Source organism: Rhinolophus ferrumequinum, chromosome 9 (assembly GCF_004115265.2).
Source record: "Rhinolophus ferrumequinum isolate MPI-CBG mRhiFer1 chromosome 9, mRhiFer1_v1.p, whole genome shotgun sequence".
Classification (NCBI taxonomy): domain Eukaryota; kingdom Metazoa; phylum Chordata; class Mammalia; order Chiroptera; family Rhinolophidae; genus Rhinolophus; species Rhinolophus ferrumequinum.
The window spans coordinates 30,033,457-30,056,049 of NC_046292.1; the positions used below are offsets into that span (position 1 = coordinate 30,033,457).

The window sequence follows — 22,593 nt, forward strand, 5'->3', positions numbered from 1 at the left end:
GGAAAGAGGGCTCTCTATTTTTGCACGTGTGTGGTCAGTTGGAGCCCCAGCCAGAGGTGTGCGTTCCCACACTACTGTGGTGGTTTTGTATCTTTTTCTTTTCTCAAATGAACCACTTTTTGGTGGATTGTCTGGAGAGTTATTTTGGCCAGTCAACAGTTCCAAGACTCCCAGTGGATGCCTGAAACCATAGATAGTACCGAACCCTGTATATATTATACTATGTTTTCCTTTACATACCTATGATAAATAATTGATAAATTAGGCACGGTAACAGATTAACAGTAACAATAAAATAGAACAATTATAACAATATACTGTAATAAAAGTTATGTGAATGTGGTCCCTCAAAATATCTTGTACTGTACTCACCCTTCTTCTTGTGATGTGATACAATGCCTACGTGAGATGAAATAGGGTGAATGACACAGGCATTGTGACATAGCTTGAACACAAGCTCCATACCTTGACAGTTGATCTAATAACCAAGACCCCTACTTAAGTGACTAATGGGCAGGTAGCACATACAGGATGGATACACCGGACAAAGGGATGATCCACATACCGGGCATGTAATTTAAAACTTATGAATTGCTTATTTCTGTAATTTTTTATTTACTATTTTTGGACTGCAGTTGATAGCAGGTAACTGAGCCCAGAAAGGTGAAAACGTGGATAAGGGGGTACTACTGTATCCGTCTGTGACCTTGAGGAACAGAAAGGCCAGAGTATAGTAACTGAGGGCAAGTAATACAAGATGTGGCCAGGTAGGTGGCAGCCAGATAATGTAACGTAGGCCTTTGTATGTAAGGAATTAGATTTTATCCTAAATACGGGAAGCCGGATGTGATTTATAAGCAGATCTATTTAAAAAGCTCTAGCTACTCGACCGGAAATAATTGGAAGTGACAAAAGTGGAAGCTTGTGGCAAAACTGGAACTAAAATTTTAGTGTCCTCATTTCAAGGAAGGGCTGAGTATTTACTGACACACGTTATTCTCCAGGCTGTTCTAAGCGCTGAGGATGAAGAGTTCCTCCTTCGTGGGGCTCACAGCTTAGTGGACAGGGGTAAGAAACAGCACGTGTGATGGTTCAGAGGTCTTAGCTGCAAGGGTTGATAAGGACCCTAGAGACTGCCTAGTCCAAACACCCTAGCCTGAGCGAGAATAATTTTAACTTCACTGTATAGCCACGTGAATGGGCTGCTCCGTTGACTTTGAGCAAAAAAAAAAAAAAAAAAAAGGCCGAGACATTCTTCCTGTTCCCCACCTCCTCAACCTGCACCCGCGTCCCCACCCTCCCACCCACGTTCTACACCCCCCTCCCCAGGGAGAGTCAAGCGAGCTAACAGCTTTCGGTCGTGTCACGCTCAGGACCGAAGGAAGCCCTGGCCACCGTTACATTCCCCAGTTTCCGCGCGAAAACCAGCGAGCCCTCCACAGCGAGGGCGGAGCTCCAGGGGGCGGGGCCTCGGCCTCGGGCTCGGTCGGCTCTTCCCGCGCCTGCGCCCGAATCCAAACCTGCGGAGCGGGGATTGGGTTCACAGGAACCCGGCGCTCCCGGCTTCTGCTTCCGGGTCAGAGCCATGGCGGTGGCAAATTCAAGCCCTGTCAACCCCGTGGTGTTCTTTGATGTCAGCATTGGCGGCCAGGTGAGGTCCAGGAAGCCACCCAGCCCTGCGCCGAAGGGAAACTGCGCGGGGCCAGGCAGGCAGAACTCGCCCGTCCAGGGATAGCGGGCTCGGGAAGCCAGAAAGGGAAATTAGGCCAGAACCTACCGGCCTGGGAGGAGTGGTGAGGGGAGGAGGATGGAGAGGTCTTGTCCCTCTTTAGCGCCCATCTTAGCGCTCCGCTTGTGAAAAGTCTGAGCGGAACGAAAGGATAAGCTATTGGGGCAGAGGTGGGAGAGATCGAGTACATGGGGGAAGGAGGGGTCAGGCCTTCACGGTCCCTGTTCGGTGAGGCCTTCACCGTCTTGGACTGGGCCTTCTGACCGTCTCCCGCCGGTTGCAGGAAGTTGGCCGCATGAAGATCGAGCTCTTTGCAGACGTTGTGCCTAAGACGGCTGAGAACTTTAGGTAAGGAGATGCTCCAGCTCTGCCGGATTAACCGAAGCAGAAGCTGGGCCCCAGTCTGCGGAACCGTCTTCCTACCTCTGTCTGCCCACTCACTGCCCTTGAGATCTGATTCCTCTGGGTATCGCTCTGTCTGAATAGTCCCGGTTTTGACTATTCCCATGTCAGTTGATGTTGTCTGTATACCTGGGGATCTGGACGTCTGGCTGGCCGGCGCCAGTGTCTGTGCTCTCCTTCCGGAGGTTAGGGGCGCTCACTGCTGTGATGTCATGGTGACTGAGCCCTTCCCTCTTTTCCCTTTCAGGCAGTTCTGCACTGGAGAATTCAGGTCAGTCTCAGACGTGGTTGACTTCTCTGCTTGCTCCTGAGGGCTGTCCTGGGGCTGCAGTTAGGGTACTGGGGAACCACCGTCAGGCCTTGAATGATTTCTGGTGACAGTAATAGAAGCTAATAGTCCGAAGGTATATCTTCAGTTCATTTGCCATCTTTATTTCTCTTGTCCTGACCATCTTTAGGAGAGTCTCTTTGTCCCTTTGGCTCTAGTGTGTGATATATTGGAAAGGTTTATGGTTGGTTACCTGTCATCATTCCAAGTCCCTTTCTTTTTGATTATAGAAAAGATGGGGTTCCGATTGGATACAAAGGGAGCACTTTCCACAGGTAAGGCCCATGGCAAACCATCCTGGGGGCTTTTAGAATTACTTCCTTGGGGGATTAGTCTCTTTAGAGGAAAATAAAACCACAGGATAACTCTTAGATCTTGAGAAGGAATGTTTTTGTGACCTCAACAATTGATTTGAAGATTTATTAAAAGCTAAAGTGATAAACATTGTATTTTGAAATAAAAGTTAATCTAAACTACAATGACTAAGTCAATGTTTTCTAAACCATAGAATCTTGGAATCCTTTGTTCTCTGTTTCAGGGTCATAAAGGATTTCATGATTCAGGGTGGAGATTTTGTTAACGTAAGTACTGTTCCTTTCCTATCAAAGACCTGTAGACTTTTTGTTGTTGCTACTGCTGTTGCTGCTATTTTTATTACAGAGACCCAGTCTTACGACTTGAGAACAATAGCCAAGTTTGATGGGGGGAAGAGATGGGGATGGCCATGTCCTTGAGAGTTGCTGGCTCCTCCTCACTGTACCCCTAGGGGACGGCCATCAGCACTGTGATGGAGTCACTAACTTCCAAACATCAGCCTTATAAGGGCTAGAAACTGACTGATCTTTCCCAGCATATATGTAGATGTTCCATGACAGACCATATTAATCAGTCACTTGAAACTTAGCTAGAAATCAGATGCAGTTTGTTTTAACTAAGTGGTAGTAAGTCCCTCTTCAGTGAGCTAAATGCTTATGCCCCGTTTTCCCTTTCACTTCCGGTGTCAGTGCCTGGAAATCTGAGTTTTTAATGAGAAGTTGATTCATGTGCAAGGAGTCAGAGCAGGAGAGGTAGATTATCCTGGAGGGATATTTCGTCTGTTCACTGGAAGAGCCCACTGGAATAGTCCTTCATTACTAAGCATGACTTTCTTGTGACTAGACTATGTGTCTCCCATATTAAGTCATCTCCTCTTTCCCTGACTTTTTTTTCATTCTTAAACCACATTTTTTCATTCTTAAACCTCCTTTTGTCCTTACCCATCCACTTCTGAGCAAGGTCTTTCTTACTAGTATCATTTGGGTAACCCTGTTGCTGTTTTCTTGGACGTAGGAGACATACTGCCTCCTTCATGTGTATACTTATTTACTTTGACCTCATATTTACTATGATCTCTCTTTCCTATCTACATAATGTTACAAAGTGGCAGATTTTAGGCCAAATCAGATTTTCAGATATATTTGGTTTCATCTATATGATGTAAAACTGAGAACTTTCACCAAAAAATTCTGCAATCTTGTTTCCTCTCTAAAGAATGGAAAATAGGGGTGCACTAGGCCTGTGTTTCTCATGCAGCGACAATTGGTTGGAATCAAGTAACTACTCCTTTTAGGCAGGGTGTGTCTTTGCCATATCACCATACTCCCCATCACCTGCTTCCCTTATTTATGTCACCTGCCCCCATAGACATTAAGTTTGCAATCCCTGGCCACTACTGATGGTAGTGGGGCTTGGGGTGACCATATACTTTTTTGTTCGCTGGTAAGAAGGGCTGAGAAACTATTTGCCTTCTTTCCTTTCTTCCCATTGGCTCCTATATTGCCATATTGTCTTAGGAGGGACAGGACCAACTTCTTACTGGTCTTTGCCAGGCACATCCCATCACTTGCTGATAGCCCCAGGGTTAGACAGTAGTTGGTCAGCCAGAAGGTTGAGTATCAGAGAGAACCAATTGCTCAGAGCTACCCTTCGAGACGAAAAAATAGAATGAGCAAGAGGCAGAAGAAGCAAGATTTGAGACCTTCTAAAATTGGACCAAGCATATTTGTTTGTTTTCATATTTGTTATTTGTTTTTTGTTTTTTTCCTGGTTGCTAAAGAAAAGTGCAACAAAGAAAATAAATTATCTCTCAAAGAATCTTGCCTGTCAAGGAATAAACTCTTGGCATTTTAGTTTACAGATGCCAGTCTTGTCTTGGCATATGCATGTGTGTCAAATATGATTTTTAACAGACTTAAGATTATACATATGTTTTAATTTTTTTGTACTTAATAATTGTCTACATTTTCCTTTGGCATTGTCTTCTTTCAAAACGTTTTTATTCTAATAGCTACCTAATATTCCATTATGAATAGAGAGTGAATTTATTTGATCTATCCACTATTGTTTGCAAAGATTTAGGTTGCTTTCTGTTGTTTGCACTGAAAATTAATTTTGTCATTTTCCCTGTTCTAGCTTCTGGAGAGCAATAGATAGTGTGATTGTAGAGAACGATATGGTAACTGATCTGTCCTCTAGGTTTATTGGGAAGTTAGAAATGAATGTGTTTTCCTTCTGTATGTAGGTATGAATTTACGTAGATAGATACAGACATACATTTAGAGATAGAATAGCTTACATTTGTATAGTGCTGTATCAATTACAAAGCCTTTTCTCAGACACGAATTGGAGCTTCAGGCAGTGCTGTAAAGAGTAGGTGATTTTATCCTCATTTGATAATTGAGGAAACTGAGGCTCAGAGATAGGAGTGACTTCCCTAGCTCATAAATGATAGGTCTGGAATTCAAATCCAGGTCTTTCCACTATACAGATATTGGTTTTATCAATTTTGAGTCAAGTAAAGGTTTGAATTTGACAATTTTCCTTTTTTCCCTTTCTTATGTTAATCCTCTTTCTGTCACGCACCCAATATTGTTTCCATTATTAACTGGCTGGGAAAGATTGGTCTTTTGGCACCCTCTCATTATTACTTTAAATCCCAGGGATTCTGTTAAGGTGCTGCAAGTACATCCTTGGTAAGGTTGCTTCATTACCCTGACTTAAGATTGCTCACCTGAAAAATGGGGACAGTGATAATGCTTATTCCACAGGGCTATTGGAAGAGTAAAGAGATAATGCGGGTAAAGCTAGTTGAAGCAGAAATTGGGGATTTATGATGCACGGAACCCAAAGGAAGAAACAGAACTGGGAACTGGAAAGCCACATAGAACCAAGGCAGTGCTTTCTCTCTGCGTCTCTAGTGCTCTCTACACATGTATGTTGCATTCTCTTTCTGTTCTCCAGCCCACCTTGCAGAAAACGTCATCTTCAGCTTACAGGTTTACATGATACAAGTTCAACTTCAGAGAGCACCTATCCTTTATGATTCCCTGAAAAGGAACTCTAGTTGGCCTGACATGAGTTAGGCATCTTCCCCTGGACCTGGACCAATCAGGAGGGTGGCATCACGTTGTACAGACTAGACTTCCAAGAGCCCCCCGACCCACATACCCACATAGGTGGGGGTAGAAGTCAGTTACGTGGGTACTTTTATATGACTGCAGGCATGAGAGTCTGTGGAAATGGCAAGGATTATGTATGTGATCACTGAACCGTTCCCTACTTTGCCTGGGTCTTAACCTTTTTTCTTTTTTAAAAAATTCTATTGGGGAATATTGGGGAACATTGTGTCTCTCCAGGGCTCATCAGCTCCAAGTCGTTGTCCTTCAATCTAGTTGTGGAGGACGCACCTCAGCTCTAAGTCCAGTCACGGTTTTCAATCTTAGTTGCAGGGGACGCAGCCCACCATCCCATGCAGGAATTGAACTGGCAACCTTGTCGTTGAGAGCTCACGCTCTAACCAACTGAGCCATCCGGCCGCCCCTCCGGAAGCTCAGTGGCAGCTCATTGTCTTCAGTCTAGTTGTGGAGGGCGCAGCTCACTGGCCCAGGTGGGAACTGAACCAGCAACCTGTTGTTCAGAGCTCGTGCTCTAACCAACTGAGCCATCTGCCTGCCCCTCAACCTATCTTTCTAGAAGCCCAGCTGTGACCTCTTTTACCCAATCTGTGAGAAGACCTGGCCAGTTTGTGGGCTGCAGGTGCCATGGATGGGGCTTACTTTGATTGCAAGATAGAATCAAAGAGGTATGGCTCCCAAGGTGACCAATAAGAATTAGAGTGGACTGTAAAGAAACTAGGCTTTCGGTGCAACAACGTTCCATGTCTGGCCTCTGGGAGGCCCAACACTTGCATGTTGCTAACATTTCCCTTCTTTCTGCTCAGGGAGATGGTACTGGAGTCGCCAGTATTTACCGGGGGCCATTTGCAGATGAAAATTTTAAACTTAGACACTCAGCTCCAGGCCTGCTTTCCATGGTAAGTGATGTCCAATCAAGGTTGGGGTTAAATTGATAGCCTGCTGCTTTCTGGGCCCCTCCTGAGGCTCAGTGTTGTCTCTCAGGATAGAAGCAAATGCTTTTCTTCTTTTGCTGGGCCAGGATTCACCTCTGCCACACCCACCTTCTTCCTCATTCTGGTTTGATTTTGTTGGGCTGGACGCACTGGCAGGCTGGGGAACCAAAACTGAACTCTGAAGTGTGTTTTCTTCCCTTGTTTGAGCCAGGATATGTGGTTGGGGCTTTAGCCTTGCTGCTCAGAAAGAGCAAGTTGTGCTTTTAAGGCCCAGTGTTCACTCACTCATGCTCCACGTACCAGGACTTTCTCAGCGCTCATTACTCACACTGCCTACCGGCTGGGCACCCCTTTTGCTCACTCACCAGTCCTTGCTCACCACTCCAACTGCTTTGTCCCAGCACCTCCTCCCCACTTATAACCCCCACTCTCACACCTCACTCCTTCCACCTTCACCGGACCCTGTCCACCTCACTTAAACCGCCTCATCTACCCCACCCCACCCCGGCTCACTCTCCTTCATGCCCACTCCACGTTTACTTTCCCTTATTCCCCCTCGCTCCTCGTTTTCTTTTTTTTAGTAAAACCAATCTCTTTTTTTTTTTAAGATTTTTGTTGGGGAAGGGGAACAGGACTTTATTGGGGAACAATGTGCACTTCCAGGCCTTTTTTCCAAGTCAAGTTGTTGTCCTTTCAGTCTTAGTTGTGGAGTGTGGAGGGTGTAGCTCAGCTCCAGGTCCAGTTGCCATTGCTAGTTGCAGGGGGCACAGCCCACCATCCCTTGCGGGAGTCGGACCAGCAACCTTATGATTGAGAGGATGTGCTCCAACCAACTGAGCCATCTGGCCACCAGGGAGCTGAGCGGCAGCTCACTGACTTCATTCTAGTTGCGGAGGGCGCAGCTCACTAGCCCATGTGGGAATCGAACCAGCAGCCCCGTTGCCCAGAGCTTGCGCTCTAACCACCTGAGCCATCCATCCCCCCTCCTCATTTCCCTTACTTCTACTACCTTGCTTCTCTCACTCTCCAACCCTCTGCCACCCACCCCTCATTACCATTTACCCCTGTCAATGCCCCAACTCTCACTCCCCCAGACCCAATATTTACATGCACATTCTCTGTCCTGCCTGCCCACTCTTCCTCTCATCTACTCAGGCATTCATCACGTAAAGATTTATTGATAGCCACTGTGTTTCAGGCCTCGTGGTAAGGCGTAAGACCTGATTCCTGCCGTAGTGACACTTAGCACCTAACGGGGGAATCACACATGCAAAATGAGAAGTCTAGTATGTGTAGTCCATGCTATCAGTGTATTAGGGTGAGGCCACCTAGGTGTGTGTAAAAATACTGTGAGGGCCCAAGGAAGGAGAATAATTGCTGCGAGGGGGTGGGCCAGCCTGCGCTTCACAGAGGAGGGGACATTTGAGTTCTTGAAAGAGTTCTGTACTGGATGGCATTTCAGGTTGAACAAACAGCCTAGGCACGGTCACAGAGGTATATGACCGTGATGTCATAGTCAAGGGGCAGAAAGTGAGAAAGATGATGAGAACATAGAATGTGAATGGTGGAGGGAATGGTCAGTAGAGACTACTGGAGAGGGAGGTGGGTCTGGCTCCTGAAGGGCTTCAGATGGCAGAATAAGGATGAGGTGTGTGGACTTTCTTTCAGAGGTTATAGAGGAGGGTGTTTTTACACACTTTTTTGAGGAGGGTGTTTTAGAGGATCCTGGCTGCAGAGTGAGTGGCAGATGGAAAAGGAGAGGCTAGGGCAGAGAGGCCAGTTAGGAAAATGCCATGGTTATGGTGCGAGACTAGCACAGCAAACGGTGTAGGATCCAGTTGCTTACGAGCCGCCTTTTAGGAACTCCAGGCTGGGCAGGTGCAGGCAAAGGGTGGGAAAGTGGCTTAGGTGGGCTTGGATCTTCGCCAGGAGGATTAGCACGCCTCTAAGTGCATGCCGCTATGTTCGCTTCTGTGGACGAGTCAGAAGAGTGGAAGGAACCTTGGTCTCTGCTCCCTTCAGGCCGGCACCGGTTAGGTTGTGCTGTCACATACCTTGTTGCATAATTGTTTTTGCTTATATCCTCCACTAAAGCATGAGTTCCTCAAGGGCAGGGACTGGGTCTCATTGATCTCTAATCCTTATACCTGATACAGAAAGGTGCTGAGCAGATATTGATGAATGTCTGCAAGATAATCAGAATAATGGCTGACACTGATTGAGCACTTACTCAACAGGTACCTTATTTGCATTAATTTATTTTAATCCTCTCAACATCCTTTACAATAGATACAAATGAGGAAACTGAGGCACGGAGAGGTTATGCGACTAAAGTAAGGTCACACAGTTAGTGGTGGACCTGGGATTAAAGCTAGGTCATCTGGTTCCAGAGTTTATTCTCTAAACCAGTAAGCTATACTTCCTGGAAGAGTAAATAAGTGGCTAAGGGCAGCGAGTGTCTCCACAGAGCTATAAAAACATGTTCTATGACTGTTTTCCTGACTGCTTGCTAATAAATGTTGAGACATTGAGTAGCAAAGTAGATAGACTAGGTAGGTAGGTAGAGTTGGGGGATAAGGAAGGAAGGAAGGAAGGAGGGAGGGAGGGAGGGAGGGAGGGAGGGAAAGGGAAGAAAGAAGGAATTGGGACCCTCAGAAGCCTAACCTTCATTCCAAAGTATAGGCCTATTCTGATTGGCCCAAGCAGTCCCTTACTTTCATGTATGAAATGTTCCTGAGCACATGTACAAAACCCAAAAATTGCCTCATCTTAACTTGGGCAATTTCTAAAGTATAATATAAAATCCCTAATTAGAGCCCACCCTTAGACACTGTCTTTAATGTATTTTTTGTATTTCATACACATTTTTATTCCTTCACAGTTGAACAAATAATCCACTTAAATCCATTAAGATCTGATTAAGGCTAGTTCTCTATCTAATAATTTCCAGTTTTGCCTCTAGTAGTTTTATGAGGTCTGTGCTTTTAATGGTACTAATTTCAGTTTTCCATTTCTATTCATTCTTTGCCAAAATAAGGGAAGTAGGCGTTTGGGGTGGCCGGTTAGCTCAGTTGGTTAGAGTGTGGTGCTGATAACATCAAGGTTGCCGGTTTGATCCCCGCATGGGCCACTGTGAGCTGCGCCCTCCTTAAGAAAAATAATAATAATAAGGGAAGTAGGGAAGTATGCAATAAAATATTCACATAGTTATACAGACACTGTTGTAAGATAGTGCTGCTGAAACTTAACTTTGGTTTGCTGATATACAAAAATCTGAATTTAGCATATTAAAGGCTGTTTAGGGATATCGATATATAGTGTCCAAAAGTACACTTCCTATGAAAGTCACATGTCTCTACAAAGTATCGCTGTGCGTTGTAATTTTAGCCTATTCTTTTATATTGTGTTATTAAATCTAATAAAGTAAAAACAATTTCAAGGAAGGGAAAGAGGGGATATGGCTAGATACTTTTTCCTATAAAATTCAATAATAAAGGATTTGGGATATACCAGTAAAAAGCAAACATCATGGATTAAATATAGTCTTTTTTCCAGCATAGCACTAGCGATTTCTTGCACCTTCTTAAATTTTAATTACCATTGTTATAGTACAAAGCCATTTAGACAAAACAGCTTATGGCATAGGCAACAGACCTTTCCTCACCTGGTAGCTAATTTGTAACTATAATTCAGTTATACGTAGTATTGGACTAAATACAGCAAAAGCAAGACCCATAAACAATTGTTCACATTATAAAAATTCACACTGTAGGAGAAACGTACATTTATTCAAGGATCTAGTTGCTTGAGGTCAGAGATGGTGTGTCCTGTGCATCTCTGTATCCTTAGGTCCTAGCTCGGTCCCTGCCTCACAAGAGATGCTCAGTGATGTTTGTTGAAAGAAAATGTGGAGGAATCAGAGCTACAGGCTCTTTTGGGAATCTAGTCCTTCAACTAGCGTGGCTAGGAAATCTCAATGAAAGTATATTTGGTTTCCATCAGGCAAACAGCGGTCCCAGTACAAATGGCTGCCAGTTCTTCATCACCTGCTCTAAGTGTGACTGGCTGGATGGAAAGCACGTAGTGTTTGGTGAGTCCTACTCCTGTCCCATGGTCCAGACCCCATTCACCCAGAGTGGGACTTCCGAAGGAGTTAGTCCTGCACTCTTATACCAAAACTGCTGGACCAGTTTAACCGCTCTCAGTAGTAGTAGGGGAGATGGAAGTAGTGGCAGGTGGGGAGGATATGTGGAAGGACAAAGGGGCCATCTGATAAAGTGTGTAACCATTTGGGTGATTTTTATGTGGGGGGAATAAAACCCAGATGGTAGCACTTAAGAAATACCACACAGAGGCAGCATGGTGCAATAGGGCTTTGCAGTCACTCAGACCTAGGTTTTACCTCTAACTCTGCTACTTACTACATGTGACTTTGGGCAAGTCATTTCACCTCCACTGAATCAATTTCCTGAGGTTGGTATGAGGATCAAATGAGACAATGGTGAGAATGGGCATTGGAACCTGGAAAATGCTTTGCAAATGAGAATAGTAAAGTCCAGCTCATACTCTTTCTACAGGAAAAATCATTGATGGACTTCTAGTGATGAGAAAGATTGAGGTGAGTCCTGGTTTGATTTCTTCTTTCTCAGTCATTCTAGTCTGGTACTTACTACCAGTAGTATCGAGAGTTCGAGAACGCTGAGCAGGCTTGTGTTTGTTAGGCCCTGTCTTCACTGCCTGTGTTACATGGACTTCCTAAAGAAAATGGAGGAGAGCCCACATGCCTCCCAAGTTTTCCTGACCCATGGTTAGCCTCTCTAGTGCACACTGAGTTTTGGGCTCAGGAGGCCCCTTCACCTACTTGATGAAATCCTACTCAGCTTTGTGTTCGAGATCCTTCAGGACCTCATTCCTCTCCACGACCCCTTCTGCCACTGCCTCCTCCATGTTCCTCAGGTCCGCTACTAGCTTCTCGAAGTGCGCCATACGCGTCCCTGCCTCTTGGTTCTCGCTCCTGAGCCTTTGCTCGTGCTGGAATGCTCTTCCTCCTGGTGAGACCCCATTCATCCTTCTAGGCCCAGCTCAAATAACCGCCTGTTCTGTGAATCCATCCCTGACCTCTTCCAGCAAAGTGTATTTAGTTGCTTCCTCTTCCCTGTATACACTTTCGTATAACATACTACTACATTGTTACATATCATAGCTTTGATATTTTTTAAAGGTACATTTTATGTTTGATCTGTATTATATGCTCCACCTGTCTGCTAGGACATGGACTGTTGTGGTATCAGTCTCTGAACCCTCAGTCTTTAGCACAGGGACTGGCAGACATCAGTACATGTTCGGTGAGTGTGTGTCTGACGGATGAATCTCCACTGTGCTTTCTCTCCTAGAATGTTCCCACAGGCCCCAACAATAAGCCCAAGCTGCCTGTGGTGATCTCACAGTGTGGGGAGATGTAGTCCTTAGCAAGCCTGAATACGGTAAGTGTGTCTTTCTCTTCTTAGAATTGAAGACATGGGATTGAGCTCATTTCCTCTCTATGTGACCTTGCAGAAGTCACTTCCCTTCTCTGGGCCTGCTTCCTCATCTGTCATATAGAGATAATGCCTGTTTCCTAGGGTCATTGTAAGGATCAAAGAGAAACGGTTATTTGGGCACTATACTTTTCTACCACTTTGTAGTTTACAAAGTACCAAACTGAAAATGATCAGGCACTTTCTGACAGCTTCCTCAGACTACAGTTCCATTCAGTGGTCCCACTGGAAAGACCTGGCTCCAGCTCTGGGTGACGCCCTGCTGGCACCAGCCTGGGCAGCCAGGAGACGTCTTTCATGCTTCTCATCAGAACCGATGGTACATTCCAGGCCCTGACTTTGTGTTTCCCAGCCTCATAGGTGAACATAACACATTCCTCAGCCTTTCCTCCTACCCTCTTTGCTCTGCCTGCTCTGTGTTGGGCATCGTGCTAGGCATGCCGAGGGAGGCAAAGAATTGAAAGATGCCTCCACCTTTCTGGAGCTTACGGGGAATAAGACATATTCTCAGAGGTGATCACCAGTAATATGAGTGATATTGCTAAGTGTCATAAGAATTCAAGGGAGAAATTGATCATCTCCAGCTAGAGTGGTGGTCTCTCTCTCTCTCTCTCTCTCTCTCTCTCTCTCTCTCTCTCTCTCTCTCTCTCTCTTTCTCTCTCTCTCTCTCTCCCCCCCTTTCCCTTCTTTCTCGCTCTCTCTCTCTCCCCACCCACCCCCTCGTTCTTTCTTATTTTCAAACCTGCAGAAAGTTGTAAGAATTGTACATTGAATACCCATATACCTTTCACCCAGAATCACCAATGATTAACATTCTTGTTTTATCATTTTGCTTTGACATTTATTTTTTTCTTTCCTTCTTCCAGCTCCTCACATTGCCATTCACCCTCTTCCTGTCTCCTGCTTTCCTTCCTACCTTCTTTCTTTCCTCCCTTACTTTCCCTTCTTTCTCTTTATTTCTTTCCCTTTTGAAAGTTGAAGACTTCCTAACGCTTCAGCAAGCAACTCCTAAAAACAAGACCGTCCTCATAGCCACAATATACATGTTCAAACTCTCCAGTTGTCCACAAAGTAACTTTTATAGCTCTAAAGAGAAGTGATCCAATCAAGGTACAGATATTTCATTCGGCTGTTTATTTTTTAATTATGAAAGTAAAAAAATATAATCTCGTAAAAATTTTCACACAAAACATTTAAAGTGAAAGTCACCCCAGCCCCAATCTCACTATTCTCCTCAGAGGTAACTTCTTTATCGGTTTGATGTACATCCATCAGGGCCTTTTCTTTGCCTATCTGATTTTGGGAGGTTTTGTTTTTCCTAAGTGGCATCATAGTATATTGTTCATCATTGTTTGTCTGTTTGGTATTACTATGTCTTGAAGACTTTTCCTCCTCCGCTCAAGTAAAACTACTTCATATTTTAAAAAAAACAAAACTGACAAAACAGTCTATGTTTGTAGCACATAGTTCATTTTACCTTTTTCTGATTTGAATAGTTATACATTCTGAGTCTTAGTTCTTTATTTTATATGTTGTGACTGTTCTCTCCAGAATATATTTTAAGAAAAAATCGACAGTGTGTTGCTTATCTTAACTTTGGCTATATCCTTTGTTAAACCGAAGTTCTAAATTTTGATGAGGTCAAAATGATCAACCTTTCCCTTATGGCTTTTGTGTTTTGTCTTGTTTAAGAAGGTCATTACTACCTCAGATCCTAATGTCTTCTGGTTTGTTTTTTTTCCCCTGGTATTTCTTTAGTTTTATTTTTATACTTAGAAAATTCTCTAGACTTTGTTTTTCTGTATTCTGCCTTTTTTTCTCCAAATGGAGATCTAGTCAAATACCAGACCGTTTTAGTGACTTTATATTTCTCTATGTGTGACTTACTTTATGTTCACAGCATCTGGCACTTACAGGCATTCAGTAAAAATGTATTACACGAGTTACTAGAGAGGGAGAATGTCAGGCATTTTAGGCAGGGGACTGCTGTGAGCAAATGCCGGGGCAGGAATGCACAAGTGCGTGCTGGAAGCTGCACATGGACCTCTCTCTTAGCCACATGGCTCCGTCTCAGGCCCACTTGACCCCCTGAGCTTTCCTTTCTGCCAGCACTGGGGGCCTCTGGGGCTCAACCTGCATTCCCCCTCATTTCTTTGTTATAACTAAAGTTGAGCTCATAGGTCCTTTTCCTTCGAAAGATTGACCACTGATCACTACCAGAGGACAGAAGATAACAAAAAGAATAAAGTTTAGAAATTCTTTCTGTTTGGGGTCTCTTTTCTATATTGTTCTCAGTTCCTTATAGAAAGTGACTAGAAATCCTTACTGGGGGGGTTTGATTTCTGAGAGTGGCAATCACCACCTCTCCCCTCCCCCCAATTCTCATCCACTATCAGCAGAGACTACATAAACCTTTGCCCCCATTGAAAGCCCCTCTTCTCAGCCTCCAACCAAAATTCCACGGGGACCATTTGACATTCCAGAGGCCCTCTAGCCCAGAAGTGTCCAATAGACGTTCATTTCTGTGATGGTGGAAATGTTTTATATTTGTGCTGTTATGGTAGCTTCCAGCCACGTGTGACAATTGAGCACTTGAAATATGGCTGATATGACTGAGGAACTGAATTTTTAATTTTATTTAATTTTAATTAAAAAGCCACATGTGGTGTCCTAACCCTGACTTGTTCAGAATTGAATCTTTCATAGCTAATATTTCCATAGCTAATAAAAGTAGTTCTTTTTTGAGTACTTTTTTGTGCTCAAATATTAAGCTAAGAATTTTGCATGAATTATCTCATTTAACTTTACCAAAAATTCCTATCATAGGTTTTAAGGTGTTAGGGAATCTAGGTGGCAGTCTGACCGAAAGGGATTCCACAGACAGGTGCCCCACTTTAGGTTTCTGAGTAATGTGATTTGGGAGAAAGTAAGGAAAAGCAGAGATTAATTCCCCAGGGAACAGGGTATCATCCTGTCATTCTCTCAGCTGTGAAGTTACAAGTATCTCTAATTCCTATAGAAGTGTTTTAGATCCCTCAGGTTGTTTGGGGCAGAATAATGGTTGACAGCCATATAGATGATGTTTTCAAACCCTGTTGGGCAGCATTTCTCAAACTTTAATGCACATGTGAATCACCAGGAGATCTTGTTAAAATGCTGGTTCTGATTCAGTGGATCTGGATGGGGTCTGAGGTACTGCATTTCTCACCAGCTCTCAGATAAGGCTGATGCTGACTTTGAGTGATGCTGAGGCGACATGAAAATAACAGTCTGCCTTTTAATTGAGAACCCACCACATCCCAATCAGAAAAGTCCCAAGAGGAGATAATCTCTGGGTGGCATTGGTCCAGGAGGAATCTACTGCATTCAAACCAAGATATCACCTAATCATGCTCTTGAGGCCTTGTGCCCAGGCACTGGAAATATAAGAAGATAGGAAGGAGATAGAAGACAGGTGAGGTCACTTGATCAACTCTTCCTCTCTATGAAGCACTTCCTTCCAGAACTTTTTGTGTTTTGCCTTAGGTCCTGACTTTGATTTTAGTGAAAATGAAGTTTTCTGTAGAACTCTAGATTTAGAAACCTTGGTTTTATCTTTGGGTCCTGTGAATGCTTTTTATTTATGATAAATTTGGTTAGGTATACATAAATGAACCTTGGCCCTCAGAATTCTCCTGCCATAGTCTGAGCTGAGTTCTTTGCACTTAGACTCTCACGGGGGCTGGTGGAACCTGTGTCGAAAGCCAGAGAGTCTCTTGGAAAAGCAAGGGGCTGTGAGCTCTGGAAGCCCTGCTTGTCTGAACTGCTGGTCACCTCCCTGTGGTCCCCAAACCTGGTATTTGTGGCAAGCAGTAGAGAACTTTCTTTAGTTCATTATTTCCCAAATTCCCCTAAGGAGAAGAATTACTTGGGGCATTTGTGAAACCCACCATTTCTCAGATCTCTCCCCTGGAGAGTTTGATTGAGCTAATTTGAGGTGGGATGCTATGTATGTAACTAGCATCTCAGGTGCTTCTTATTAGAAAAACATGGGTTACACAGCTTTCAGTGGTGCTGGCATGAATATCTTTTATTTTAACATTTGTGTCTTAGGAAAAATATGTAATTAGCACAACACATAATTTTATAGTTATAGCTTATAATGAGGCATTATTAAAGTTCAAATAGTGATTTGGTTAAAAATCAATTGTACCTGTGGATGTAGGACATGGTAATAGCTGTGAAGGTGGTATTCGAATGACTGAGGTTTAGGAAATATCCCCCATTCTGGGACCACCTGTAGATGTGATACATTCCTGTAGAGGAAGATTATGAAAGACATGTTGGTTGCACGTGGGCTGCTCCTTCATTAATTCCACAATTTAGCACTAATTAATTAAGATAGGTCCCATGCTGGGTGATCACTTCCTAAGGTATATAAATGTCTAATCACTATGCCGTATGCCTGAAACTAACATATTATTGTATGTCAACTGTAATTGAAAAATAAATTTTAAAAAAAGAGGTACCATGCTGCATATGAGGCTGTAAATTTGAAAAGCCCAGTTCCTGCCTTCAAGGAACTCACAATCTTTTGGGAAACTGACAATGACAGTTCAATAAAGCTCTAGACTGGAGGTTTTGGGACAAAGTAAGGAAAGTGTGAATGCCTGCCAGGAATGGTTTGGGAAGGCTGCAGATGAGATGATCCTTCAGCTGAGTACACAAAAGAGTAGAACCTCTCAGGTGGCTAAAACTGGGCAGGGCATCCACACAGAGGGAACAACATGAGCAAAGCACAAAAGCAGGAAACAGCAGAAAGTATAAGAGAAACTTCAAGTAATTCAATATGGCCAAAGCATGAAGGTACAAAAAGCCAACGTAGGAGGTGAGGCTGGCGGAGGCCAGGCCAGTTGTGAGAACCAGTACAGGCTGAGGAGTTCCTGCATTATCCTGCGGGTGGGGATGGGCCTCAGGCGGTAAGTACATTTTTATTTTCTCCACGGGATGAGAGTCCACTGTGCTCCTGAAATTCTCAAAAGGGGGCCTGACCCTCCAGAAAGAACCAAGCCAGTGGGAGCCTCTGAAGGATTTTGAGCAGGAGAACACTGTGCTTGAATTTTCCTTGGAAGTTGATTCTGGCAGCAATGTGGAAAATGGGTGGAGGCCCAGGAGGTGTAGCCTGCAGCAGTCCAGGCAAGAGGAGGGAGGCTCCACATGAAAATATGGGTTTTGAGAGCACTAGAGATTTGGCAACAAATATTTGCATGCCTGCTGGGTGTGTGACACTCTTTGTTCCCTGCCCTGCAAGTCAGAAGTCCTGCCAGCTAAAAAGGGAGGGGAGAGGAGAGAATGTCTGGCTTTATTCCAGTAAAATTCAGTACCGTCACACACTGCTTAACAACAGGCTTGCATTATAAGAAATGTGTTACTAGGTGATTCTGTCATTGTGCAAACAGAGAGCGCGCTTACACAAACCTAGATGGTACGTACGGCCTGTTACACACCTAGGCTGTATGGTATGGCCTATTACTCCTAGGCTACAAACCTGTACACGTGTTACTGCACTGAATACTCTACGCAGTGGTAACACAATGATAAGTATTTGTGTATGTAAACATAGAAAAAGTACAGTGAAAATACAGTATGAAAGATTTAAAACGGTCCGCCTGGATAGGGCCCTTACCCTGAATGGAGCCTGTAAGACGAAGTTGCTCTGGGTGAGTCAGTGAATGCGCAATGTGAAGGCCGGTGAGTGGATGTGAAGGCCGAGGACATGACTGTCCACTGCTGTGGACTTTATAAATACTACAGTTGGGATACACTAAATTTACAAAAACAACACCTGATTAAACCAAGCCCAAGAGAAAATGCTGCAGCAGGAGGTGTGGTAAGCACAAGGCGCTGCTGCTGCAGCACGGCATACGGCTCTACAGCAAGTTTCTCTAAGAAGGAATACACCCTAAAGTAATAAAAAGTCCAGTACAGTATAGTAAATACATGAGCCAGTGTCACGGTCATTTATTATTATCAATGTACATCATTATATTGCTATAGTTTTCTACGACTGGCAGCGCAGGTTTGTTTACACCAGCATCACCACACACACGTGAGTGGTGCACTGCACTAGGACATTACAGTGACTACAACGTCACCAGGCGATGGGAATTCCTCAGCTCCATTATCGTCTCATGGGACCACGTCATATATGCAGTCCGTTGTTGACCGAAACATTATGCGGCTCATGACCATATAAAGGCACAGTTGCATGTCATAACCAGGTCTCACACACTGAGGTACATCTCGTCAAGGAGTGCTACATCGCCTTAGAAAGATTTCTCAGGTAAATTAAGTGACAAAGTCAAGATGGGCATTATATCAGCATGATCCTATTTATTTTGAATAACTTTCAGAAATTTCTGTAGTGATATATAGCCGAGTATTAATAATGGTTACCTCCACAGGGTAGATAGCAAAGAGACTTTCTTTTCAGTTTACACTGTCCTGTATATGCTTGAATTTTCTACTCCGAGCATGTATCTTGTAACAAATACATACAATATATATGTAGTTTTAACTAATCCTGGTCTCTCCCAGACCCTCCCAGGAGCGTGTGGCTAACATCAGTTTGAATCATTCCCTGGCCCTCCATCTCCTCCTTCCTGGCCTAGGCAGAGTCAGTGGTCCCTTCCTGGGTCCTCCTAGGACTTGGTTCATCCTTCTGTTAACAACATTGAACACCGTGGATCACAAATGTATTGGTCTGGTGTTCTCTAGACAGAGAACTCCTTGAGGCAGGGTCCGTGCTGACTGACATATGCCTGATCTGTGATAGAGCTTAGGTCTTGGAACACCGTGCAACTTATAAAGTGCTGTCATACGTTTTTGTACATTCTGCTTTAGGGCCCAGAGTCAAACTTCTGTTTGAGCCTGCAGTGTGACAGCAGGACTCCCTGTCCTCTGGAGGAGGAGGGGTGTGGCCACGTCTGGGGCGAGGGGGACAGTAGTATCTGAGTGTACTCACCCTGTTCTTTTAGTGCAGCTAACTCCAAGGCCATAAACAGAGGGTGTGGAATCTCCTTTCTCTGTGACCCTGGGATCAAAACCTGCACAGAAAGATTGCTGTTTGTTCTAGAGCGCCATAGAGTGCCACAAGGTCTGGCAAAAAAGACATAGGCTTTGGAGTCAGTATACCAGGAACCCCCATCACTGTCAAGCCATTAAACCCCTTGGGACCCTAGTTTTCTCCTTTGCTTAATAGTATAATGTATACTGCACAGAATTGTAAAGGGTAAATGAGATAATATGCTTGACCAGAAATGTTAGTTTCTTCCTTCTTGGTTCTTGTGTAATATACTTTCAACTTTGCTCTGGAGAACCAAAGGTCTGGCCTATGGCAAGAATCAGACCGGTTTTTATTCTTTGGTTAAAGAGGATCAGGAATATAGAGGAGGTGGGAAGGTTGTCTCCATGGAACATCCCCTTCCAGTTCCCTCTGAGCTGCTTGTCTCTTCATCCCTCACAGACCTCCACATCTCTGCCATTGTGGGCATGCCCTTGCTCAGGGTGATGCTCTTGAGTAAGATAACCTGGATTGGGCCCTGTGTTTGCTTCCCTGCCAGCTGTTGCCCTGTTTGATCAAGAGACCTTGGAAGTATCACAGATTCAGAACCCAAGATTTCCATGTTTTTCAACTGTAAATAAAGTGTTTTGGTTTTGGGGTTTTGTATGTGTATTGTTTTTAAGTGGTTGTAATGGTAGCTCCATCTCCTCACGCCTTAGCTCCTGCTGCAAGGCCAGCGTGGACCACAGCCAAGCCCTTGCTATGTATAGTGGAATGCCTCAGATTTGCGAGCCGTTATAGCAGTCCCCTCGTAGGTTCAAGTTGATGGAGCAAAGAAGGCAAAGCCCCAGGGCCTCAGAATGATGTATTCCAAGGATGTTCCCAGTAGGTTCAGTTTAGTTAGTTCTGGAGCCTAACTTGGGATGTTTTTGGATGGGAGACCATTTGGTAGAATGTGTCTCGATCACGACAAAGTGGGAATAGTGTAGTCCAAAATCTTGGTTTGAATCTGGGGTCATTTTTTTTAAAACAGTTGCGGTCTTGAGAAGTTCACTGTCCCATTCAGAGCCCCAGTATCCTCATCTATAAAACGTGGACAATAATACCTGTATACTACGTAGTACTGTTGAAAGGGTCAAATAAGAGGATGGACATGAGGGTAACTTGTAAACAGTAATATGCCTTGGAAAATGTTTTGAAAGGAATAACCCAACGTAAAAAGTTCCCTTGAGTATAATATTCAAGAGGTATAGAGAGTTCCCTAGTGTTCCTTTCATGAGACAATTTCTATGTCCTCCCATTTCTCCTTTCTCCTGGCTGATGGACACTTGACTCATAACTACTAGCAGCAGGCTACTGCAGGCAGCAGAGATAGCAGAGAGCTGAATTCTATGAAAATAGAACCTGGCTTAAAAGTGTCGTTTCAGTGTATTGGGAGACAAGGAAGACGGTGAGCTGTACAAGAGCCTTATAGTATAGATATTTGCAACTCTGTAGCTAAGTAAATATGGTTCAGAGGGGACGCACTGAGAACTGATCAAGGAACCAAACAGGATGGAATTAAAGATAGGAAGGAGGATGAGCAGCTGGGATTTGAGTTGACCTTCTTGTGATGGGCCGTTCGGTTGAATTCAGTTACACTTGGCACCCTTCATTCTATGCCAGTCTCTGTCCTGGACACTGGAACTGCAAAGATAAGTCAGATGTGGCCCATGCTTGTGACAGGAGATAGGCACAGTTTCAATACAACGTGATGAGTATTAGAATGTGAGCCCTAATGAGGACAGGGATTTTGGGCAGGTTTGTTTTTCATTTTTCGTTTGTGGTTTTTTTTTTGTTTTTTTTTTTTTTTTTACTGTGTTCTCAGCACCTAGAAGAGGTAAGCACCTAGTACCTAGTAACTGCTTAATAACATTTGTTGTGTGAATGGTAATGGTATGTACAAGATGCTATGGGAGCAGAGTGGCGAGACCAGGACTAAGAGAAGAGGTAACATTTGAGGTAAATATTGCCAGATTGGCTGGAATTAGCCAGGAGATAAGGGAGGGGGGACTTTCCAGGAAGAGGGAACTGTGTTCCTGGGCCAGTCTGTCAGAGATGGGGACAAAGGTAAAAGTGATTTTGCAAAGGAGATTCTTGAAATGAACCCCCGTGCCTTTCACATCACTTTTAAAGATAGGCACTGGAGTTGTCTGAACTGTGGTCACCATGCTGGGCAGTGTGCACTCAGGGTAGCAGGGGGACTAGCAGAACTGTGGAGCAGAGAGCGCCCACCTTGGAACAGGAGATGCATTTTGACATAAACCGTTTATCCTGCAGTGCTTCAGTACCATCTCTGTAGTGGTAGAGAGGTGGCTACAAGGAAAGTAGTAGGAAAGAGCTCATCTTTATGTCCACTTAGCAGGAGACAGCTTAGTGAAGTAATTGGATGAGTAACTAATGATACTTTTAAGTAACATTATAAAGACAAATGTTACAGAATTTATATTTCTGCGTGAGAAGCCATCTCTTCAAAGTAGTTATTAATACATAGGGAAGGTTGCTCACTTATTCTCAGGTGCTGCGGTCATTGTCTTTCTAACTCCACTTTGGGAAAAAGCTTGCAAACCTATAGGGGCACACTGTCCTCAGTGTTGGCAGAACTGCCTTTTGCAGTTTCTTCTTAGCAGTCAAAAGTCATCTGGAGCTGGCACAGATGAATAGCAGCTCTAGATTCCACCTAATTCTCTCCATACACATTGTTGCTGCAAGCCTTTTTCACCTGGATTACTGGCACAGTTGCGCAGATGACCTCTCTGCTGCCTGTACCTTCTCCAATCCCTTTTCTACACCATCTCATTCATTTAACAAATTTATTAAGATACTGTGTGTCAGGTATTATGCTAGGTGCTCCAGGAATTCACAGTCTGGCTGGGAAGATTTAATTAATGCAATTCAGTGTTAGGATAGGAGAGTCTTGTCACCTAATAACATCTGAGGCAAGACCTAAAGGATAGAGAGTTAAGCCTTAAGGCAAAGGAGAAAGGAAAGAGGAAGTGTTACCAGTAGAGGGAATAGTATGTGATAGCCCAACAGCTAAAATCACCTGGAAGGTTGGGCAAAGAAGTGAAAGACAAGTGGGGAGTAAGTTTAGAGAAGTCATACGGAGTCCTGTAAACCACATTAAGG

General features: G+C 44.1%; 1 protein-coding gene across 2 annotated transcripts; it reads left to right on the forward strand.

Annotated features, from left to right (window-relative positions):
* The first annotated feature begins 1,492 nt into the window (after nt 1–1,492).
* Nucleotides 1,493–20,058, forward strand: PPIH (peptidylprolyl isomerase H). 2 transcript variants are annotated; one of them, XM_033113877.1, is made up of 10 exons: nt 1,493–1,651; nt 2,013–2,077; nt 2,379–2,402; nt 2,690–2,734; nt 2,998–3,040; nt 6,718–6,810; nt 10,849–10,936; nt 11,424–11,464; nt 12,240–12,329; nt 19,888–20,058. In XM_033113877.1, exons 1-9 carry the CDS (start codon nt 1,586–1,588, stop codon nt 12,306–12,308), a joined length of 534 nt encoding a protein of 177 aa, XP_032969768.1. In that variant the 5' UTR covers nt 1,493–1,585; the 3' UTR covers nt 12,309–12,329; nt 19,888–20,058. The 2 variants fall into 2 exon arrangements, with proteins under 2 accessions (XP_032969768.1, XP_032969769.1); XM_033113878.1 differs by lacking the exon at nt 19,888–20,058 and adding an exon at nt 15,595–19,880.
* Nucleotides 20,059–22,593: the final 2,535 nt, after the last annotated feature.

Coding starts and splice junctions, on each gene's coding strand:
- PPIH (XM_033113877.1), top strand. CDS start 1,586: ATGGCGGTGGCAAATTCAAGCCCTGTCAACCCCGTGGTGTTCTTTGAT. Junction 2,735..2,997: donor AAAGGGAGCACTTTCCACAG/GTAAGGCCCATG, acceptor TCTCTGTTTCAG/GGTCATAAAGGATTTCATGA. Junction 10,937..11,423: donor TGGAAAGCACGTAGTGTTTG/GTGAGTCCTACT, acceptor CTCTTTCTACAG/GAAAAATCATTGATGGACTT.